This window comes from Colobus angolensis, unplaced genomic scaffold (genome assembly GCF_000951035.1).
Source record: "Colobus angolensis palliatus isolate OR3802 unplaced genomic scaffold, Cang.pa_1.0 Scaffold231, whole genome shotgun sequence".
NCBI lineage: Eukaryota > Metazoa > Chordata > Mammalia > Primates > Cercopithecidae > Colobus > Colobus angolensis.
This window is the reverse complement of record NW_012115500.1, coordinates 2,168,067-2,188,183: the sequence shown is the minus strand read 5'-3', so window position 1 is coordinate 2,188,183 and position 20,117 is coordinate 2,168,067. Positions and strand designations below refer to the sequence as shown.

The window sequence follows — 20,117 nt, the reverse complement described above, 5'->3', positions numbered from 1 at the left end:
TATTTTTTTCCCTTTGTGCTGTTAACTGGCTATGGTCAGATCACTTCAGTGGCTCTCAGTTCTCACACCTGTAAAACAAAACTGCCAGATTTACTGATGTCCACATATTTTCTAGCTATGATATTTTACAATTCTATGATGAAATTGTGATGCCATACATTGATAATTTTTTCAAGAGTTTCATCTGGACTAGAGCTTTGAAATTCAAAGCATGACCCATGGACCAGCAATGTTAGCATCATATGGAACCTATTTAGAATTGCAGAATCTAAGCTCCATCTAGACATAATCAAAATCTGCCTTTTAAGATCCCCAATGACTCATATGCACATTAAAATTTGAGAAACATTGATCAAGACAGTACTTTCACTTTGGACTGTGGTTCTGAAATTACCTGAGAGTTTATTTAAATTGTAGATCTCTAAAAATTTCCTTGCCATGAGAGACAAGTTAATAACATCTGAATTGTAGCTCGGGAATATATTTTAAAATCTCCCCAGATAATTCTGATGTACAGACACATCGGTCTTACCTAGCACTTATCATCAAATGTGAAACATGCTAACACAGCCAAAATCTTACTCAGATCTCCAAATCTGCAAACTTCACCGTTGGTTATCTATAAAATGTATTATTTGCAATAACTTCTACCTCTGTCTGGTTTATGTACACATAGGAAATGATGTATCATTTATAGATGGAGAAAATAAAATTCAAAGAGAAAAATGAATTAACCTAAGATAACAAATTTAATGGCAAAAGTGAGATTAGGTAGATATCATCTTAGTATATTTATTTTTGAAAATTTTTAAGGGTCATTAGTATACAGTGTTGAATCTATTATTTTTTCTTGATAAAGTTCAGCTTATCTTACCAAGTAATCAAATATGATAAAATAAAGATCCAAAATAATTTACATTTATGGGCTTCAACATCTGTGAAAGAAACTGTTCTTAATATCCTCCTATCACTGTATCTGTAGTGGTTGCCCATTTAGTCACACACACAGTAGGTGCTTCAAGGGGGAAAGAATATTCCTTTTTATAGTCTTCATCAATGGTGAGTAGTACACTTTTCCCAGAAATATTTGTTTACCAATCAAACATAAAAAGTATTAGAAAATCAACGAATATATAGATACCTACAGATAATCTGGAATATTTATTTAAAATATTGATAATTCAGCAAAATAACTGTGTTCGGCATTATTTAATTAGTCACTAAATAGATAACAAGATTTGCTTGTTCATCTCTTACAATTAATCTTTTGTGCCCTAATAACAATTGGCAGATTCTTACAAATAAAGATTCTATGTTTAGGTGAATAAATAATTTTAATTTTTTAATATTAAAATGGGAAATAATGTAAGAAGGCATTTTATTTCATCGTTGCTTGTGAGGTATCTAGAGAAAACATAATACCTTAATATGATGCTTTCTTTGAAATACACAACTCTTTTAATAATTTAATAAACAGAATTGTCATCTTAAAAGAATCAGGATGATTGCCTTGGTGACAGAGGTTATCCTTTTTTTTTTTTTTTTTGAGACGGAGTCTCGCTCTATCGCCCAGGCTGGAGTGCAGTGGCACGATGTCGGCTCACTGCAAACTCCGCCTCCCGGGTTCACGCCATTCTCCTGGCTCAATTTTTATATTTTTAGTAGAGATGGGGTTTCACCATGTTAACCAGGATGATCTCGACCTCCTGACCTTGTGATCCGCCCGCCTCAGCCTCCCAAAGTGCTGGGATTACAGGCGTGAGCCACCGCGCCCGGCCTGAGATTATCCTTTTAACTTCTCAAATCTGTCATTTGAAAATCTTCAATTGATAACATTTTGAATTTATTAACAGTTTGCCATATTAATAGAGAAAAATAGCATGCTTTAAACTGGCCATGTAAGGTCTTAGACAAAATTATGAACTATCTATCTACTCAGCAGCAAACTTTGGTATGATTGTAAGTAGATCAAAACTATCATAAGCAAAATACATGTAATATAATAAAATAACTTAGAAATATGTCACTACAAAATCAACTCATTCATAGGAATCACTGACACATTCTATTTTCACCAATTTTGATTCCATTGGTTGTTGCTACTACCAGCCTTCTCATTTTGAATACCTGTGGCCTCTCTTCCCAGTTACATATGGAAGTTGAGCTCAGAGACTCTGGGGAAAATGCATTGGCTTGATGATTAGTAACATTGGCACTGTGGCAGACACAGATCTTATGTAAACATTTCGAAAAAATTAAACAGCCTCATAAGGAAGAAGAAAAACCAATGAAGTGACTCTTCACTTGGAATTTGTTGAAGTTTTAGAGATTACACCCTTTGAGTAATTGTCTGTTCCTATGGGACATTCAGCACATGTCATGAGAACAAGAAAATTCTCCATTATACTTGAAAACTCTTCCCTTGGACTACCAAGAGGATCATTAAATCTATCCTTGTCCTCTCAAATGTCCAGCATAAATATATTTAGTAAAGGGCTAAATTTTGTAATTTCTGCATATAGAATACCATAAATATAGAGACAAGTGTTATAAGGCAAAATAAAATGTAGATTATCACTGAAAAACCCTAATCAGTAATAAGGAATGCTAGAGAAATGTAATAATATTAAACCTGCAGAATAAAGAGAAGAGAAATTTTGAGTCCCTTCCTTTAAGCTCAGTTAAGTAGTATTTTCCACTTTTAAATCTTGCTCCCGATTTTTTTCTGTTGAAATAGTTATATTTTATTAACGTTTTCTTATAGGCATAATATATTCACTTATAGTTTATCTAGTTTTTGTATGAGCATCTATAAGTAAATTTTGAAATAAAGCAATGTTAAAAACATGCTTAATGTCCTTAATTTAACTACAATTTAGCTTTTTAGTGCTCTAGAAAAAACAGTATGAAAAACATTTCTGAAATATAAAAAACTTTCAATTGTTGCAATTGTTTTTCTGTTTTCTCTTTTATTTTTGTATTTATTTTGAGACAGGGTCTTACTCTGTTGCCCAGGCTGAAATGCAGTGTCACCATCATGGCTCACTGCACTCTCAACCTCCTGGGCTCAAGGGATCCTCCTGTCTCAGCCTCCCAAGTAGCCGGACTACAGATGTGCACCACCACACCCAGCTCATTTTTATTTTATTTATTTATTGTAGAGATGGGGTTTCACCATGTTGCCCAGGTTGGTCTTCAATTCCTGGATTCAAGCAATCTGGCCACCTCAGCTTTCCAAAGTGCTGGGATTACAGGTGTGAGATACTGCACCTGGCCAATTGTTACAGTTTATAAATACCTTTGGCATATCTTATTTCCATAAGTAGTAAAATCTTGCAACTTTCCCCTGTATTTCTAATAGAAATTTATAATATTTAGAAATGAAATATTTTTTCAAATTTTCAACTATAATCATTTTAGTAGTTAAATGGTATTTTGAAAGTTGTATCATAAAAACAAGTAAAATATGATCCATCACCACCTTCTAAAATATGCAAGAATTGATAACCTGTAATCATGGTTGAATATTTTTTCAAGTAGTATGCATTTCTCAAGTGTCTAGTATATTCTAGTCATCATGTTAGGCATTGAAAATTTAATGTGGAACAAAACAGACATAATTCTTGCCCTCATCAAATTTAGTTCTTTAGTGAGAAAGAGAGACAAGTAATAATAATAGCTGGCATTCACATGATGCTTACTTGACACAAATGATGCTCTAAATGTTTTACATTTTAACTTATTTTAATCCCCATATAATCCTATCTGGTAGATACTACTGTTAATCTTATTTTATGGATGAGGAAATGAAGTTCACACAGCTAGTAAGTATGGAAATCAGATTTGAATAGAGTAGATTGACTCCAGTGTTAATTATCTTCAACATTAAGCTGTATTTTAATGGATGTCAGAGATGCAAATATTTTTGTATAGATCTTTTAATAGTTTTATCTATGTCTACATTTTCCTATCAAAATGCATATTTTAATTATGTTGGTATACTATAGATTTATAACATCTTTCAGATGATGATTATTAAAATAATTAAAATAATTCTTTACAGATCATTGGAATCATGAAATAAAGAACAATCTAAAAATATGACTAGTTTTTATTTATTCTCAGCAGCATAATAAATTATTATAACTCCTCCTCTGTTTGACATTGTACTTTGAAAAACCAGTCTGTGTTTTGCTATTACACTGCTATAGCATTGCTATTGCATTGCTATTTGCAATAGCATTGCTATTGCCGTTGAATGATAAACCATGAAAGTCAGAGTTTAAATTCTCTGAGTTCCTTAATGAAATAAAGTTATAAATGCATTTAAGCCTAGTATGATAATGTTTTCTTTGAATTTCAAAAGCTTTTAGTCTTGGAATGAGAGATGAATAGTGGTAAGAATCTAAGAGGAGATACTACCTTTTCCTCCACTTATCTTCACTCATACCTCCCTGCCAGCTGCCAGAAAAGTGTTAGGGCAAAGTCAGGAGTAGTAAAAGAAGTAGAAATACACTTCCTACGTTCTTTGAAATTAATTTGCCCTTCTCTTAAATCCTTCAGTGTCCCTGAAACTGTTACTAACACCGGCAACTTTAGTGGAGTACTAATTCTTTCTTATTAGGCAAAGCTGCCAGTGACTCAGTAGAATAAAGGGATCTCCCTTTGTTGCCTCCTAACACATTAAGATAATTGTAACTTTTTTTCCCATGTCTTTTTCCCTTCTCCCCTTCTCAAAATTCAAATAGAAACTCCTATCTTTAAGAATTTATGGGCAGACTCACACGTGGATTAAGATACTTTGACCTTTGTGCTTTCTAAGATACAAAACATTTTTCAAGACGTACCGGTTACAAATGTGGCTTATGATTCCAACTAGCATCTGGTGCTGAGACTTAACACCTTTTCAGAGACATTGGACATCCACCTAATTGCAAAGGACATATATGTGGAGGTGAATAATGACTGCCTTGCCTTTCTTCTAAGTCTCTTGTATCCAGGTTTGGTTCAGGTTTAAGTGAACTGGTCCTCAAAAAGTGTCATGATGTTTAAGTAAAGTTTTATGCTATTATACATTATTTCATGTTATATTAAGTGGAGACATTCACCTATCTTTGCAAATTATTAAATAGCCAGAAGCTAGTAATAACATAATATAGAAAATTTAATTTTATTTGAAGATTGTGAGACAATAAATTTCCACCTTTAATGACTTGAATCTTTTAAATTTGATTTTTCCAATTTATACAAATATAGCCTTAGCTGGAAAGAGCAATTGAAGGTAACAAATCAGGCATTGCCTTCTTATGAGAAAAATATCTTTCCAAAGTCTAAGTTAGTAACAGGTTACTGAATTGGACAGGAGTTTGAATGGTCATCATTTCCTGGCTAAAGTGTAAGGCGACAGAACTGGCATACCATGTGGAGGCTTTACTGGATTCTTCTGACATCAGATATCCACAGTCAGTGACACCAGTGATGGAATCCAGTCCCTAAAGAAAATGCAAAGTTGCAATAAAATATGCAGAGAAGCATTTAATTTCCTTTTAAGTCTGAATCATCAGAAATAATTTTTTGTCTTCCTGAGCAAAGAAATGTAGGTGGGTGTATGTCTTTACTAGTTCAGCTGTGTTTATGTATGCTTGCCTCTGTAGAAATATTAACATTTCAGCTAAAAAAATAGTCAATAATGTACCTGTAAAACAAAAATCTGCCTATGTAAGTTTGTATACTTTGTTGTGAGCTGTAGAGACTTTACTGTGTGTGTATCTTTTTAAGAATGGGTGACCTCTGTTTACAAGAAAACTGCCTACATCTGCCCAGAGCAGTGAGGTTGTCTTAGTTTGTTCTAAGGCTGAAGTGCAGAATAAGGAAAGTAAAAAATGAGGCTTTACCTGTGAGATCTAAGTTGCAGAACTAGGTTGTATCTACTCTACTTACCACAGAGTAAAAAATAACTGTTCTGAAATAAATTACTATTTTTTCAGTCGAATTTTCCTTTATTCATTTTTGTTTTTGCTTTAGTAAAGCTTATAATGAAGTGTATCCAACATGCAAGTATTTGCCTTTCACTTTAAAGTTACCTCCCTTTCATGTATTTGGGAAAGGGAGATAATATATTTACCCTGGCCTTTCCCTTCACCTGAGTGGTGGTCTTGACCCTAGTCTTTTTGAGATTTGTCTTTTGTTGTTGTTGTTGTTCAGGGTGGTCCCTAGCTCATTTCAATTATTGCTACTACCTAGCACTCATTCCCTTTGTCAGGACATGACTGAGTACACAAGAGCTAAGAGGAGCAAGGTAGCTCCTGCTAGTACTTCTTTCACCTGTTTTCTGATGTGCAAATTTACACCTACCTCATAGGAAACCCTACTATGATCAACAAGGACTGTCCTTCTAGTCCCCAAAACCACCACCACTCTGGTCTAGTCTTTTCTCCAAAATCTAAGTTAGACTGGGAGATTCGACAGGATTTTTCAGGCAAGGTGGCCTTCGGCACCAGATTCTATGTTAGAGTCTAATTCACGTCTTACTCTCCCATGTGAGCTCCAGAATCCCTTCTTTATTCTTTTGAATGGTCAGCTGATGTCTACGGAAGACACACGAGTATACACACACATATGCACACACCCCTACCTCTACAAAAAACATTATTCTAAGTGACAATTTTAAGGCCTCCCCATTATGTGGTGAATGTAGCATTCCATGCATTTTTTCAATTTTAAAAATTTCATGCCATCTCTGTATTCCAGTTAATACCTACTAGGAGTAAGGTATGATCTCTTAAAGGCAAACTCCCTTAGTATATCCAAAGATCATTCTAAATCTTTGATATTTTGCTTGCTTTATGGACCTGAATTAAACAAAGCACCAGTCTTCTTCATAGCATCTGTTGGTTTGGAGAGGAGGGAGCAAGCAAAACAGTATTGACAGGAGAGAATATCAAGTTTGTTTTTTCAGTTCATTTGAAATCAGTTTGTCTCTGTGGATGACCTAAAGTTTTATATAGGTCCTTTGCTCCCCCTGGGATTAGACCTGCATTAGACCTGTCTAGTAGTAATATAATAGGAGCCACATATGTAATTTAAAATTTTCTAGTAGCCACATTTAAAATAGTAAAAAGAAAAATATAAAATTAACTTTAATAATATATCTTATTTAATTCAATGTATCAGTCAGGGATTAAACAGAAGTAGAACCAATAGAATATTTTGGAGATACTTTTATACTTTTAAAAAAATTATTACAAGGAATTGACTTACGCAAATGTTGGTAACTGGCTATACATTTTTTTTACTCGTATGACAGGAAGTCAGGAAGGGAGGATCACAGGCAAGTTGAGCCTAGAAGCTCAACCAAAGTTGTCAACCAAAGTTGTCATTCAGAGGCAGAATTTCTCCTTTTGCCCTGGTCAATCTCAGGCCTGTTTTTAAGGCTTTCCAAAGAAATCAGAGAAGCCCGTCCAAATTATACAAAATCTGCAAAATCATCTTACTTAAAGTCAACCAATTAGTGATTTTAATTGCAACTGCAATATACCTGCAAGCAACTCTAGGTTAGTAGAGTTCAATAAAATAAGTTGGGATAATAGCCTAGCCAAACTGCACCATTAATAAAACCATCACACCCAATATGACCAAAATATCATTTCAAAATGTAGTTCACATAGAAATTATTAATGAGATATTTTACTTATATTTTATTCTAAGTCTTCATAATCTAGTGTATATTTTACACTTATATCACATCTCAATTTGGATTAACCATGTATCATGTCCTTAATATGCACACATGTCTAATGGCTACTGCATTGGATAGTATAGGTCTGGACAGCGATAGTGATTACTCTGGTTATCATGTAAGTTTAGAGCAGTGGTTCTCAGCTAGGGTTCATTTTGCCCTATAGGAGACATTTGGCAAAGTCTCTGGACATGTTTCATGGTCAAGATTGGGAGGTGGATATGGGGTTTACTGGCATCTAAAAGGTAGAGGCTAGGAATGATGCTGAATATCCTAAACTGCAAAAAAATAGCCCCTCCCCCAAATAATGCTTCACCCAATTCAAAAAGTCAATAGTGTTGAGGTAAGAAACCCTGCTGCAGAGTAAAATTTGGAGACTAGAGAAGAAATAAACAAAATGGTGAGAGAGGCAGGAAGATGGACATTTCCGATATCATTTGGAGATATTTCCTTGCATTTTGGAGAATTGTTTTCAGAGATAAGAATGAGTGCCTTACCTGTTCATATCTCATCACCATATTCAAAGTCAGAGTTGAGATAAGAGTTGATTAGTGACCCTGTAAATAGCAAGATGACTGATTAATGAGGAAAATTAGGAAGAAAATCTTCACAATGGTGTTTACCTCCTTAACAGGTGAATGAAAGCTAGTGGCTGTCTTTTCTGAAGATATTTAGGGTGTTTCTATGGTTGATCTTAATTTAGTAGACTTTTGGAAAAATTACAAAAATGCAAATGCAAATTTACAAATGGAGAATTTAAAATGTGTACAGTAATTAACACCATCTCAGACCATCTGTGGAATAAAGTTGTGATAAATAAATAAGTAAACCTCATTAGCATTTTTCTAAGAAAAAACATGATATTTAAAATTAAGTCACTTTTCAAAGGTAGTAATCATATTTGTAAACTCTAATCTCAAATTTACATCTATCCAAATTAACTGCAAATTCAGAATTAACTCTATTTTCTTAGCCTTGGCAATGTATGTATATTGAAGCTAGCAGAAAATTGAATATATTTACTAAAACCTGATGTTTAGAAAAAAACGTACAACTAACTTATTCTATGAAATGTGTCATATCTGCTTACAGTGATTATTGGTTAAATGTAATGCCAAATGCTGATTATAAACATAGCTCAGAGTCAATACTTCTGAGATGTATTTCCTATTAGATAGTTGTTACAGTTCATTTCACAAATTCTTAATTTAATATGTAAAAACTAAATCTTCCTAAATATAAATGACATTCTTATTAAGGAGTCTTAATTTGTATTGAGAGTAATTGAAATAAAACATAATTATAGTTTGTGACCAATTTTAGCACTGAAAATGGTGACAACATAGCTCTGTCTATTAAATGCTTAAGCTTTTCCAAATAACTCTAATTTTGAGATAACTCAATTTTTTCCCTTATTTCTATAAATAAGTGATTTGTTTAGCAATATGTTACAAAGACTCTTTTAGATTCCAATAAATTTGTTAGTGACTGTATAATAATTTAAACTTTGTGGTAGGTTTATGAAGTTTACGTCATAGCTATGGCTTAGATTTTATACATTTTCAGAGTTTTAAAATTATGAATTCTATTTTTTCTTAGAAATCCACAAAGATAAGACTGAAAAACAAGAGAGACCTGAAAGGAAAATACAAACTAAAGGTAAATGTTTAATTTTATGTTTATTCTTCATTTAAAGATACATTTTTGTGTATTCACATGGGAGAAAGAAAAATTTTCATGTTTAGTGTTTTTTGTAACATTTTTGAAATTAAATAAGTACATTTACTCCTAGTGAATTTCAGTTATAAATGTATAAATAACATAAATAATACTTTATAATTGGAATCAAAGTAACTTCAAAATATGTAACTTTTTAAAATTAGTTACAATTACTAAGAGAGTAGCTCAAATATATGTTGACTTACTGAGGAAATATTTCTTTTTCTTTAAGAAGCTACTGTAACAAGTCAGAGTTTATTTTTGTTTTAACCTGAATTCCTTCTGTCTTTACAATCTTTGGTGCAGAAATGCAGAGTCATTATATGACCTCATGGCAGAGGTCATATAAGAAAGCCCCATGGCTCTCCTGCACAGCTTCAAGAGGTAGATGGACAGTGACAACATGATAGTGAATATCACTTTCAACTGAACTAAATCCAGTTACAGCAATCTTGCAGCAGAAGCATATTAAGAAAGGCCAGCATTGTCTTGCTCATCTTATAAGCATAACTTTTCTGTGGGTGACAGAGATAGTCATAAAACTTTAAAGAAACTAATAGGAAGCAAGACGTTCGCAAATATATTCTCTAAGCATGCCCAGGTTTTCCCAATGGTCAGTTTCACATGATTTTGAATGAGCCAGGGCAAAAATAAAGATTTCATAATAACTGTATTTGTATAGTGCAGACGGAAAATAAGATAATTTGTTTCTGAGATAAAAATGGAATTTTATCCAGTATTTGCTATGTCATAAACCAGCTAATGCAAAATTATTTGTAGTAAATGCCACAGTTGCAGATAGTAAATTTTCAAATAACAAAAGTACCAATTAAATTATACTAGCATGTGAGTTTATATTAATACAATGCCATGTTGTTGCTGCTGTTTTTAAAATATACTTCATGTACTTCCTTTTTGTGAAGGGCTCAAATCATTCTACAGATATTATGTCTTTAATCCTAATGTTTGAATTCATTCTAGATTGGTCAGCCAATTCTTCAACAATCAGAACACTGAAGCTCACTCAGTTGAAACCTATTTATATTTGTACTTAGGAAACTAATGTCTTCTTACTGTTCTCTTTCTTTTTTTTGGTTCTTAATTCCTTTGGTCATAGAAGTTGGACACAGCTCTTGAGTACGGATTGACTAAGTGAACCATGACTGAACTGTCTCAGTGTTTCTGTCTGCTGAAGGTTAAACAGAAACTCAACTGGTTCCACATCATTTGAGTCCCTGCTGTTTTTTTTCTTGCAGACTGTGCTATTAATTTAATAACAGTGCTGCTGGAGTGGAGGTAGTAATGCAGATGGCACCATTTGCATTTTGGACCTGGCTATATTAGAATTCTGATGTCAAAGACTTTGAGCAGTGGGCTGTAGAGTGGGTTTATTAAACTAGCAAGTCTTCCATAATTAAAACAGTGAATTTGGCTGAAGTTTAAAATAAATTTCTCAAAGACTGAGCTGGAGATTATTAACCTGAATATATTTCTTGAGTAGACCAAATATGTTTTGTAAAAGTCACTATTTCTCAAGAAAGTGAAAGTAGAGCTTCAGTTGTTCCACATTGAGCTGGAAATCAGAGATAGCTTATTTTTTCCACAGTTTTTCTGTGTGAATATGAACAAAAGATTTCACTTTATTGCTTAGTTTCCTATCTGTAAATGAGGTAAACTAATGCCCGCTTTTTATTCTCAAATAGTTCAGTGAAAATAAGTGTTTTGTTTTGCAACTACTCTTGTATATAGATAAATACTGTTTTCTGTATGCCATGTTCCATGTCAGTTATGGTTGTATGTGACAGATAGTTAGGAATTTAAATTATTATCAGAGCATTTTGAACCCTTAGAAGAAAAGATATAGTATCTGAAAGGTAGTAGTAGTCTGTGATGATTACAAAAGAGTCAATAAATACTTGAGTGTAAAGATTCATTATGCTCAAGGTGGTGTGTTTGTGGGGAGACAAAAGATTTTCATTATGGTGGAAGCTAGATCACATTCTATTTCTCTATATATTTTTTTTTCCTTCAAGGGACAATATGATATTCTGAAAGTTTTTAGTAGCATGGAACTCACTGGGAGAGTCTTGGGAGTTTACACCTATATAATTTACTCATCAAGTGGGATACAAAAAAAAAAAAAACCCACACGCAGAGTATGTAATCCCACAGATATATATTCCTAAAACAATTCCATATTAATATGCTAACTAATTGATTTTATAGTGTCAAATAATGAGTTTCAATTCTGACTCCTTTTCTATAAAAATTAATTACTTTTATAGGCATCCACATTAAGAAATTTTAATTTATCATATCAAGCTAACTTATTTCTACTTTGTCCCTCTGTTTATTTTGTTTGATATTTTCCTCAGGGAAGAATGCAGCAGTGTATGGAGCTAAAGAATATGCCTTTTAAATGATAACCAGGCAATGAATACTTATTGTGGTTTTAGGGCATAAGCTCTGACATGTTAGTTAAGGTTTACCTTGAACTAAATTAACCTTGGATTTTTTCCTCATAAAAGAGGTAGAAATTTATTTTATTTTATAAATATAATCAGAATACTGTATGTATTTATGACCTTGTATTGAATTTATATAGTAATATAGCAGAACATTGCATTTGCTTAGAAGAATTTTTTGGGTTACTAAATATCATTAACTAAATTGTGACTCATATAAATGGTCCTGGGGAACAGGCAGAATGAGTTAACCGCAATGGAGTAGTTGTGAGTATGAAGCAGAGCGCTCTAGTACAAGTTACCTACAAGAACGTACAAGATTCCACATTAGGGTGATGGTTTCAAATTAAAGTTTTTGTTGGTCAAAATGATCTTGCAGAATACAATCATATTTAAAGCTATATCCAACAATGGATACCCATGGTTAGATGTAGGTCCACGTGTTAAATAATAAGAAATGTTAACCAGTCTTCTCTAGCTGTCAACAGTCTGAGGATCCTTTGTAATCATAAATAACTCTGCCCGCAGATGTTTTAAATAAGAAGATAGATACACACTAATTGCAGAGAATTAGAGAGACTGTTATCTGTCATAAATAAAAGGTTCTAGTCATGATTATTGAAGAACATTTCCTTTACCCACGGTAAATACTCAGATATTCTAATAAATAAACTAAGAGCACAGGGTATGATTTTCATAAAGGGTGATGTTACCATAACTTTTCTTACTTTTAGAAAGGTCTTTAATTAAATTATCTGGGTTAGAATCCAAATTTGATAACTTCTGGCTATGTGTCCTCGGGCAAGATAATTAATCTTTCTTTGCCTTTATTTCCTCATCTGTAAAATGGTTTGTCATAAGGATTAAATAATTATGAAATGTATATATGAAATTCTTGAAAGAATTATTGACTAATTTTAAACAGTAACTATCAGCTAATTAATGAATCATCTTAACCACCTCTAACTGGATAAGTGAGGTCTCTTACAGGTTTGTTATCTGAATTCCTTTTTTTCTCTATCTTTAGTATCATTTGATATCTGTCTGATCATAGGCTGAACAAATATAAGATGTGTCATCCCAAGTTCCTGTAACACAACACTAAACTACTTTTACTGCCTTGTCAGTTCTATATTTGTGGTTCCCTTCTTAAAAAATTCATATTGTATGAGCGTTATCTACTATGGACCAAATACTGTATATAATTTTTTATGTCTAATATTTCACTTCATAGAACAATCTAGCACGGTAGATATAATTCCATTTAAACTAAGAATACGTAGGTTTAGCTGGACTCAATCATTGTGTCAAGTTTAGTAATTTGCAGAGCAACATTTTTGCCTGTTATCTCTAACATAAGAACATGTGGTTTTTCCACTACATCCTATATCCAATTTTCTTTTTTCTTTTTGTTCTTTGGTGCCTGCTGAGACTGTAGCACCAGAATTTGCTCATAGCCATAGGATCTGGAATTTGTCTCTGAAACCCTGTGATTAGGACCTTGCTTCCTGCTGGTTGACCTCACTGATCTGCTTGCGTTTGCAGATATCTACCAGTTCCTAGATACCATCTCTGTTCCCTTCCCATCAGTCTGTGTGCCATGGAGCCTGGTGTGGGCTTACCTAATTCTAATAGCTTACCTGTAGAGTAGACACCATATAAAAGATGTATAGACTGTATGCACCTTTAAATCTCCTTTCCATTATTTTCAGTCTTAACACAACTGAGAAATGAGATGTGGCAGTACTTATCTCGGTAGACAGGTCAGATGGCTTGTCATAGGTGTACTAGTTTTCTGTGGCTGCCGTAACAAATTACCACAAACTGGGCCCACCTGAATAACCCAAGATACTCTCACCATTTCAAGATCCTTGACTTAATCACGTTGCAAAGTCCGTATTTATATGTGTGTGTGTGTGTGTATGTTATATATCTATTATATATATGTTATATATTTATGTGTGTGTATACATGTATAAAACATTCACAGATTCCAGAAAGTAGAATGTAGCCATGTTTTAGAGGACTATTATTTAGCCTATTACACTGTCTTCAGTAAATAAACTTCAAATCACCAGATCTAATTACTTAAACAGCATCCTGGAGTCAAAGGATTAATTAAAGGCACCATTTAGAAAAGAATCTTGACAAGCATGCATGCCAGTCAGAGTTTAGAGGGACTGATAATTAAATACAAAAATACAAGTTTTAAAAAAACGTTTTAGATTCAAGGGATACATGCACATGTTTGTTACTTGGGTATGTTGCATAATGATGGAAATTGAGCTCTTCTAGTACAACCATCACCCAAATATTCAGCATAATACTCAATAGGTAATTTTTCAAGCCTCAGTTCCCATTCTAATCTCCCCCATTTGGGGATCCCTAGTGTCTGTTATTTCCATCTTTATGTCCATGTGTACCCATTGTAAGTGAGAACATGCAGTATTTGATTTGATTTTCTCTTTCTGAGTTAGTTCACTTAGGATAATGGCCTCCCACTCTATCCATGTTGCTGCAGAGGACGTAATTCCATTCTTTTTTTTATGACTGCATAGTATTCCATGGTGTATATATATCATATTTTCTTTACCCAATCATCCACTGATGGATGCTTAGGTTGGTTCCATGACTTTGCTACTGTGAATAGTGCTGTGATCAACATGTGAGTGCAGGTGTCTTTTTTATATAATGATTTTTTTTTCCTTGGAGCAGATACCTCATAGTGGCATTGCTGGGTCAAATGGTAGTTTTATATTTAGTTCTTTGAGATAGCCCCATGCTGTTTTCCATAGAAGTTGAACAAATTTACATTGCCACTAACAGTGTATAAGTGTTCCCTACTTTATGCATCCATGACATCTGTTGTTTTTGACTTTTTAATAGGAGTCATTCTGAATGGTGTAAAATGATATCTCAATGTGGCTGTGAGTTGCATTTCTCTGATGATTACTGATGTTGAGCCATTTTTTTATGTTTGTGAATAGAAAGATAAAAGTACTTAAAGATAGAAACCACAAAATGGCAAATATTACCAAGTTTACAGTTCATGGTAGAAAAATAGCATTATCGCAAAGACTTTTGCATATCTTCAGGTATGAACATAGCAACAGTAAAATGTAAAGTCACTATGCTTATGGATCACAGGTTTATGAAAATTTCTGAAATTTCAAACTTTCATTATTTGGGCGATCAGAACAAGTCAGAATAACTACTATTTTTGCTTTTTCCTTAGGCAGCAAGATGAGTTCTTTTGTTTTTTTGGTGGTTTTAAAATTTTGTTTTGTTTTTGTTTTGCTTTTCTTACTATATGTGAAGAGCTTAGTCACATTGACAATAGGACACAGTTTATGTATGAACAATGTAGTGTCATCATTCCCTTAAGATATTATAAATTCCTCATTAAAAATGCATCTTTAATGTGCACATATCTTAAATAAAATCTTAAGAATGTCTTGAATATCCTGAGTTTTTTCTTAATTGGATAATCGTTTAGTATTTTATTTAAGCCATCAACTAATTTAGGAGCCCATGTGGTTCATTAATTTCGATATTTGAAAAGGCTGAAGGTATAGAATATAAAAAGTCTCTGAGCCTTCCTATAAAATTCCCACCTGACTTTACACAGGTAACTAAAAGACTTCTTTCATCTAACATATTCAAGCCTATATTAACATCTATTGCAGAAAATGTCTTCACCTGTCTGTATTCTTTGTCCTAATAACTGACATCACCGTCCACCCAAATTATTCAGGCTAAATATCTAGGAGCCATTGTTGCCAGGGGCGGTACTCAACCCCGACTGCAGTTTAGATCACCAGGATAGCTTTTAAAAATATATATCCATGTGCAGACTCCATCCTGGGGCCATTAATGTTTGGGAAGTAATGCCAGGGTTTGAACCTAGCTGCCCTAATGATTCAAATGAGTAGTCAGAGCTAGAATCATTGTCTGTTGAACTCATGGCTTAGAGTTGAAGTATATCCCACGGTGATTTCTTTTGAGGAGCCAGTGTTTTAGATAACGAGCAACTGGATGCCTTTAAGTAGAGCCTGCACTCTTTGTTCACCACAGTCTCCACCACTCCCTCTTTCACCATTGGGGTACTTGTTAATTTACCTGCCTCATCTATGAAGGCATTTGAATTTTAGTTCCTGCCGTAGACTTCTTGTTCTCTTTCAACGCCAAAGCTTGTCCCTGTCATAGACCTCTTGGTCTCTTTCAACACTAGAGCTCAACCTACTTGGCTCCTCTTTACTATAATTTAGTCTACTTTCTCTCCTCTCAAACTGCTATCTTCTCCACAATCATCTCTCAATTAAATTGTGACAGTGACTTCTTAACCAGTTTCCCAGCATTAACCCCTCAGGTCCATGCTAATCCAGTCATTTATGGGCTTAAATACATTTGGTGGTGCCCCAGTGCTAAGAGATAAAAGTGACATTTTCTAACCTGGCTTATAAAACCTTCCTTATATGATCACTGTTACCCCTACAATGTTCCAGCTTTGTAGTTTATCACATCTTCCCTGTTCTGCTACCTCCTTACCAAGCTTTCCCACAGATACAACCTACTCCTCCCCGCCACCCTTAGCACTACAGACCCCACTGATGCCCCCTCTACTGCAGGCAGGCTGAGCTGTTGAGTAGTCCCTAAGCAGGCATTTTCACTGTCTCATAACTGTGCGCTTTTGTGTGCTCTCTTCTCTCCAGCCATCAGGCCCTTCCTGTGTAGTCCCTCGGCAAAAGCCCACTTATTTCTTTGATTCTTATATGGAATATCAGTTCCTGTAAGAAGTCCTCACTGCTGTTCTTCACTGGGGACATTTAAGCACTTTGTCCATGCTGTTACACCCCAGCTTTTGCTCTTCCAAGTACTTTGACAACATATTTTAATTGTGGGTGTATGTTGATCTAAGTAACTGAGGGAGGGAACTACGTTTGTCTTCATGTATGTCCTAGGTCAGCTTTGCCACTCCCTTTTATGATTCTGTTTCCTTATCCATGAACAAAGGGATACGGGCTCATAGTCTCTCAGGTTTTCACCAGCTCTGAATGTGTGTGCTTATATCAAATTAAAAATCATTCTAACATCTAACAGAGTACCCAACATGCTCAATAAATATTGAAATAATGATTTAATTTGTGAATGAAGTATTCTTCTATTTTGTTAATCTCTACTGGATTCCTACAGAAAACTTTGCATTTGACATTCCAACAGACAACTTTCCACTTAGCTTTAATTAAGCCATTGTAATTTAAGTTGAATTTATGTGGTTAATGGTAACAAACAATTTCATAGTAAAACAAAAACTTTCTGTAATATGTAATCTGAAAACATCCACACTGAAACAACAAGAATTATAATAATGCAGATAAATATGGATGATTTGGAAAATGCAAAAAAAAAAAAAAAAGAACCACACCCCCACAATCCAATTATCTGGAGAAAAATAGTAATGTATTTCTAATTTTCCTCTAGCTTTCCCCACCCCATGTAGTTGTTTATTGTATATTGCCTTATTTTTTTGCAACCGTGAGTTTTATTGGTGATATTAGATAAGATTTGGGCTTCTATTTAACTAATAAACATGTCAATTTACTTACAGAACAGATCAAATCAGAAAAGACAGGAACCTGGTGGTAAACATACAACTAAATATGTGAACTTTTTCCAAGAAGGCTCCTAGACCATAGGACGGCCTGTAGGCAGGCAAAACAGTAGGTTTCTGCTACATCCACCTCTATTGTCAGGTGGTTGGGTGAAAAAGTGACCTCAAAAATGGAAAAGTTTACTTAACAGAAATGTATACTGGACAGCCAGCATTTGGTCAGCTTCAGAGCGGGCCGGACAGTGGGAATAGGGTGTGTCCTGGCAGGCAGATAGTGTGAATGGAAAAAGTGGCCACAGTCACTAGGTGATAATACACATTCACTTATCACAGTACCTACTTTGTGCCAAATACCATACTGGACACTACAAATTCCATGATGAATAAGATCCAGTTAATGATAAATTTGAAAAAGTAAATACACAATTATACCACTGTGTAGTAAGTACTTCACAGAGATGTCCTGGAGGAGAGACGTAGTTTGGGGTTTGACAACCTCAGTTATTGAGTGAGTCTGACTGCAGTTTTCTGGAAGGACCTCGGAGGAATTAGTGGTTTGTGGTTCAGGTGTGGACTCTGAAACTTAACAGGGAAGACACAAAAGCTAAGCTGAGGTCAGTCGTCAAGGAACCAGGTGGGAACTTGGTTCAAGGGCTGCAACAGAAGTCTAATTATTACTATTATTATTAGCATTAGACTTAATATTACCTTATTGAGACTAGAAGTCCAAAGTCAAGGTTTCCACAGGATGAGTTTTTTCTGAGGACTGTGACAGAGAATCTGTTCTATGCCTCTCTCCTGGCCTCTGGAGGATTGTGGGCAAGCTTTTGGGCCTTGTAGATGAAGTTCTCCAATTCCTGCCTTCATCTTCAAATGATGCTCTCCCTGTGTCTCTGTCTTTTCACAGGATATACATTCCCTCTCTGCATATCCTTTTCTGTGCCCAAATTTCCCTTTTTATAAAGACATCAGTCCTATTGGATTAGGGACTAGCCTCATGACTTAAACTTGGATTGTCTCTATAAAAACCTTATTTCCAAATAAAGTCACATTCTTAGGTTCTGGGGGTAATGACTTCAACATATATTTTTGGGTATACACAATTCAACCCATAACAATAGGACATGCACAAAAAAAAAAATCGAAAGGATGTTTTTAAAAAGAGTGATTCAGAATAATAACACTGATTTGTCTAGAACTCCTTCAGTTTTTGGGAAACAAATTGCAGGATTGGAATCATAGGCTGATAAGGGATTTAGCTTATGGTGAGGCTCAAAAGTCAAAATGCAATCAAATACATTAAAATGTGTTTAAATATCCTGAAGCCCCTTATAAAAATGCTCTTAAAGCCCACAAATTCATTTTGTCATCCTGTACTGTATAAACTTTTACTTTTGTCTTCTCTTAGCTTAATTAACTCCTTAGAGTACAAAACATATTTTCTTTCCCTCTCTGGCAATCATGAAAAATAAACCTGGACAAGGAAACCAGAAGAGTGTGCACAAAGCTATTCATCACAGAGTCCACAGTGAATGGTCACTTATGAGAAAGTGATTGCAGTTCTTACTGTGGCAATGTAGCCCCAGGAGAAGGGGAAATTGTCCATACAGTTAAATTGAATTTGAAAATAAAACTAATATTTTAGAATTATAAAATACCTTTTGTGATTTAATGCATAAGTATCAGATTCGCTTTACAACTTTGGGGAATTTGCCACATCTTCACTTTAATAGGTAAATGAAAGTACTTTTATTATGAAAAAGAAGTATGTACACTATTGGAAGGTAGATCACAGATAATGTGCTTGGAGAATTCTATCAGCACAATTTGGCTCATGAGAACAAGTTTACAGTCTGCACAGAACCTGGGACAGACATAGCAGTGTAGTTTTGAAGGAAGAGTACTGTTTTAGCAATTAGATAACTACATTCTTTTCCTGGTCTGTCATGGACTCTTATGAGCATATTTTGTTATCCATGGACAAAGAAGTTCAGGGTAGTTACCTCTTATATTCCTATCAGCTCCAAAATTACATGCTTATATTAAAGTTAAAATAATAAATTCTTCCTTTAGGAAAAATGGATAATATAATATTTAAGAAGATTTTTTACTCAATATTGCATTTCTATGGAGTTCATGATTGTCTCTTAAAAAGCATAGAGATCATCTTGCCTTACCACGGAACTGAACTTCTACAAATTAGCTACCCAAAATAAAAAAGAAACATACACACAAAGACACACACACTAACCAAGAGATCTGGCCTTATTGTTTAATGGTGGCTGAAATGGAATTTTTTTAAGGGTTTAAGATGAATGTTTATCATGCTCTTTCATAAAACATTACAAATTAAAATATAAATATATATGAATTTTATGAAGCTGTTTGCAATGTTCACCTACTTAAAGTCTATAGACTATTTTAGCACTAATACCTACCAAAAAAGCACAAGAAATGTGAAAATGAGAGGAATTCGTTAAAAGAAAAATCAGTAAAATTTATTACAGGTAATGATGCTCCTCACAGTATTTTTTGTTGTTGTTGTTAATAATGAAAAGGTGTAATGCTTACCTGCTTATCCATC

General features: G+C 34.1%; 1 protein-coding gene across 3 annotated transcripts in view; it reads left to right on the top strand.

The window, feature by feature from the left end:
* TRDN (triadin) overlaps positions 1–20,117 on the top strand; it is a 420,523-nt gene that overhangs the window by 92,824 nt on the left and 307,582 nt on the right. For 2 of the 3 annotated variants that reach the window (XM_011944454.1, XM_011944455.1), the window contains exon 5: positions 9,338–9,397. In XM_011944454.1, the coding sequence (XP_011799844.1) occupies positions 9,338–9,397 (60 nt within the window). Of the gene's footprint in view, positions 1–9,337; positions 9,398–10,574; positions 11,187–20,117 lie in introns of those variants that run through there. The other variant, XM_011944456.1, reaches the window with a different exon arrangement.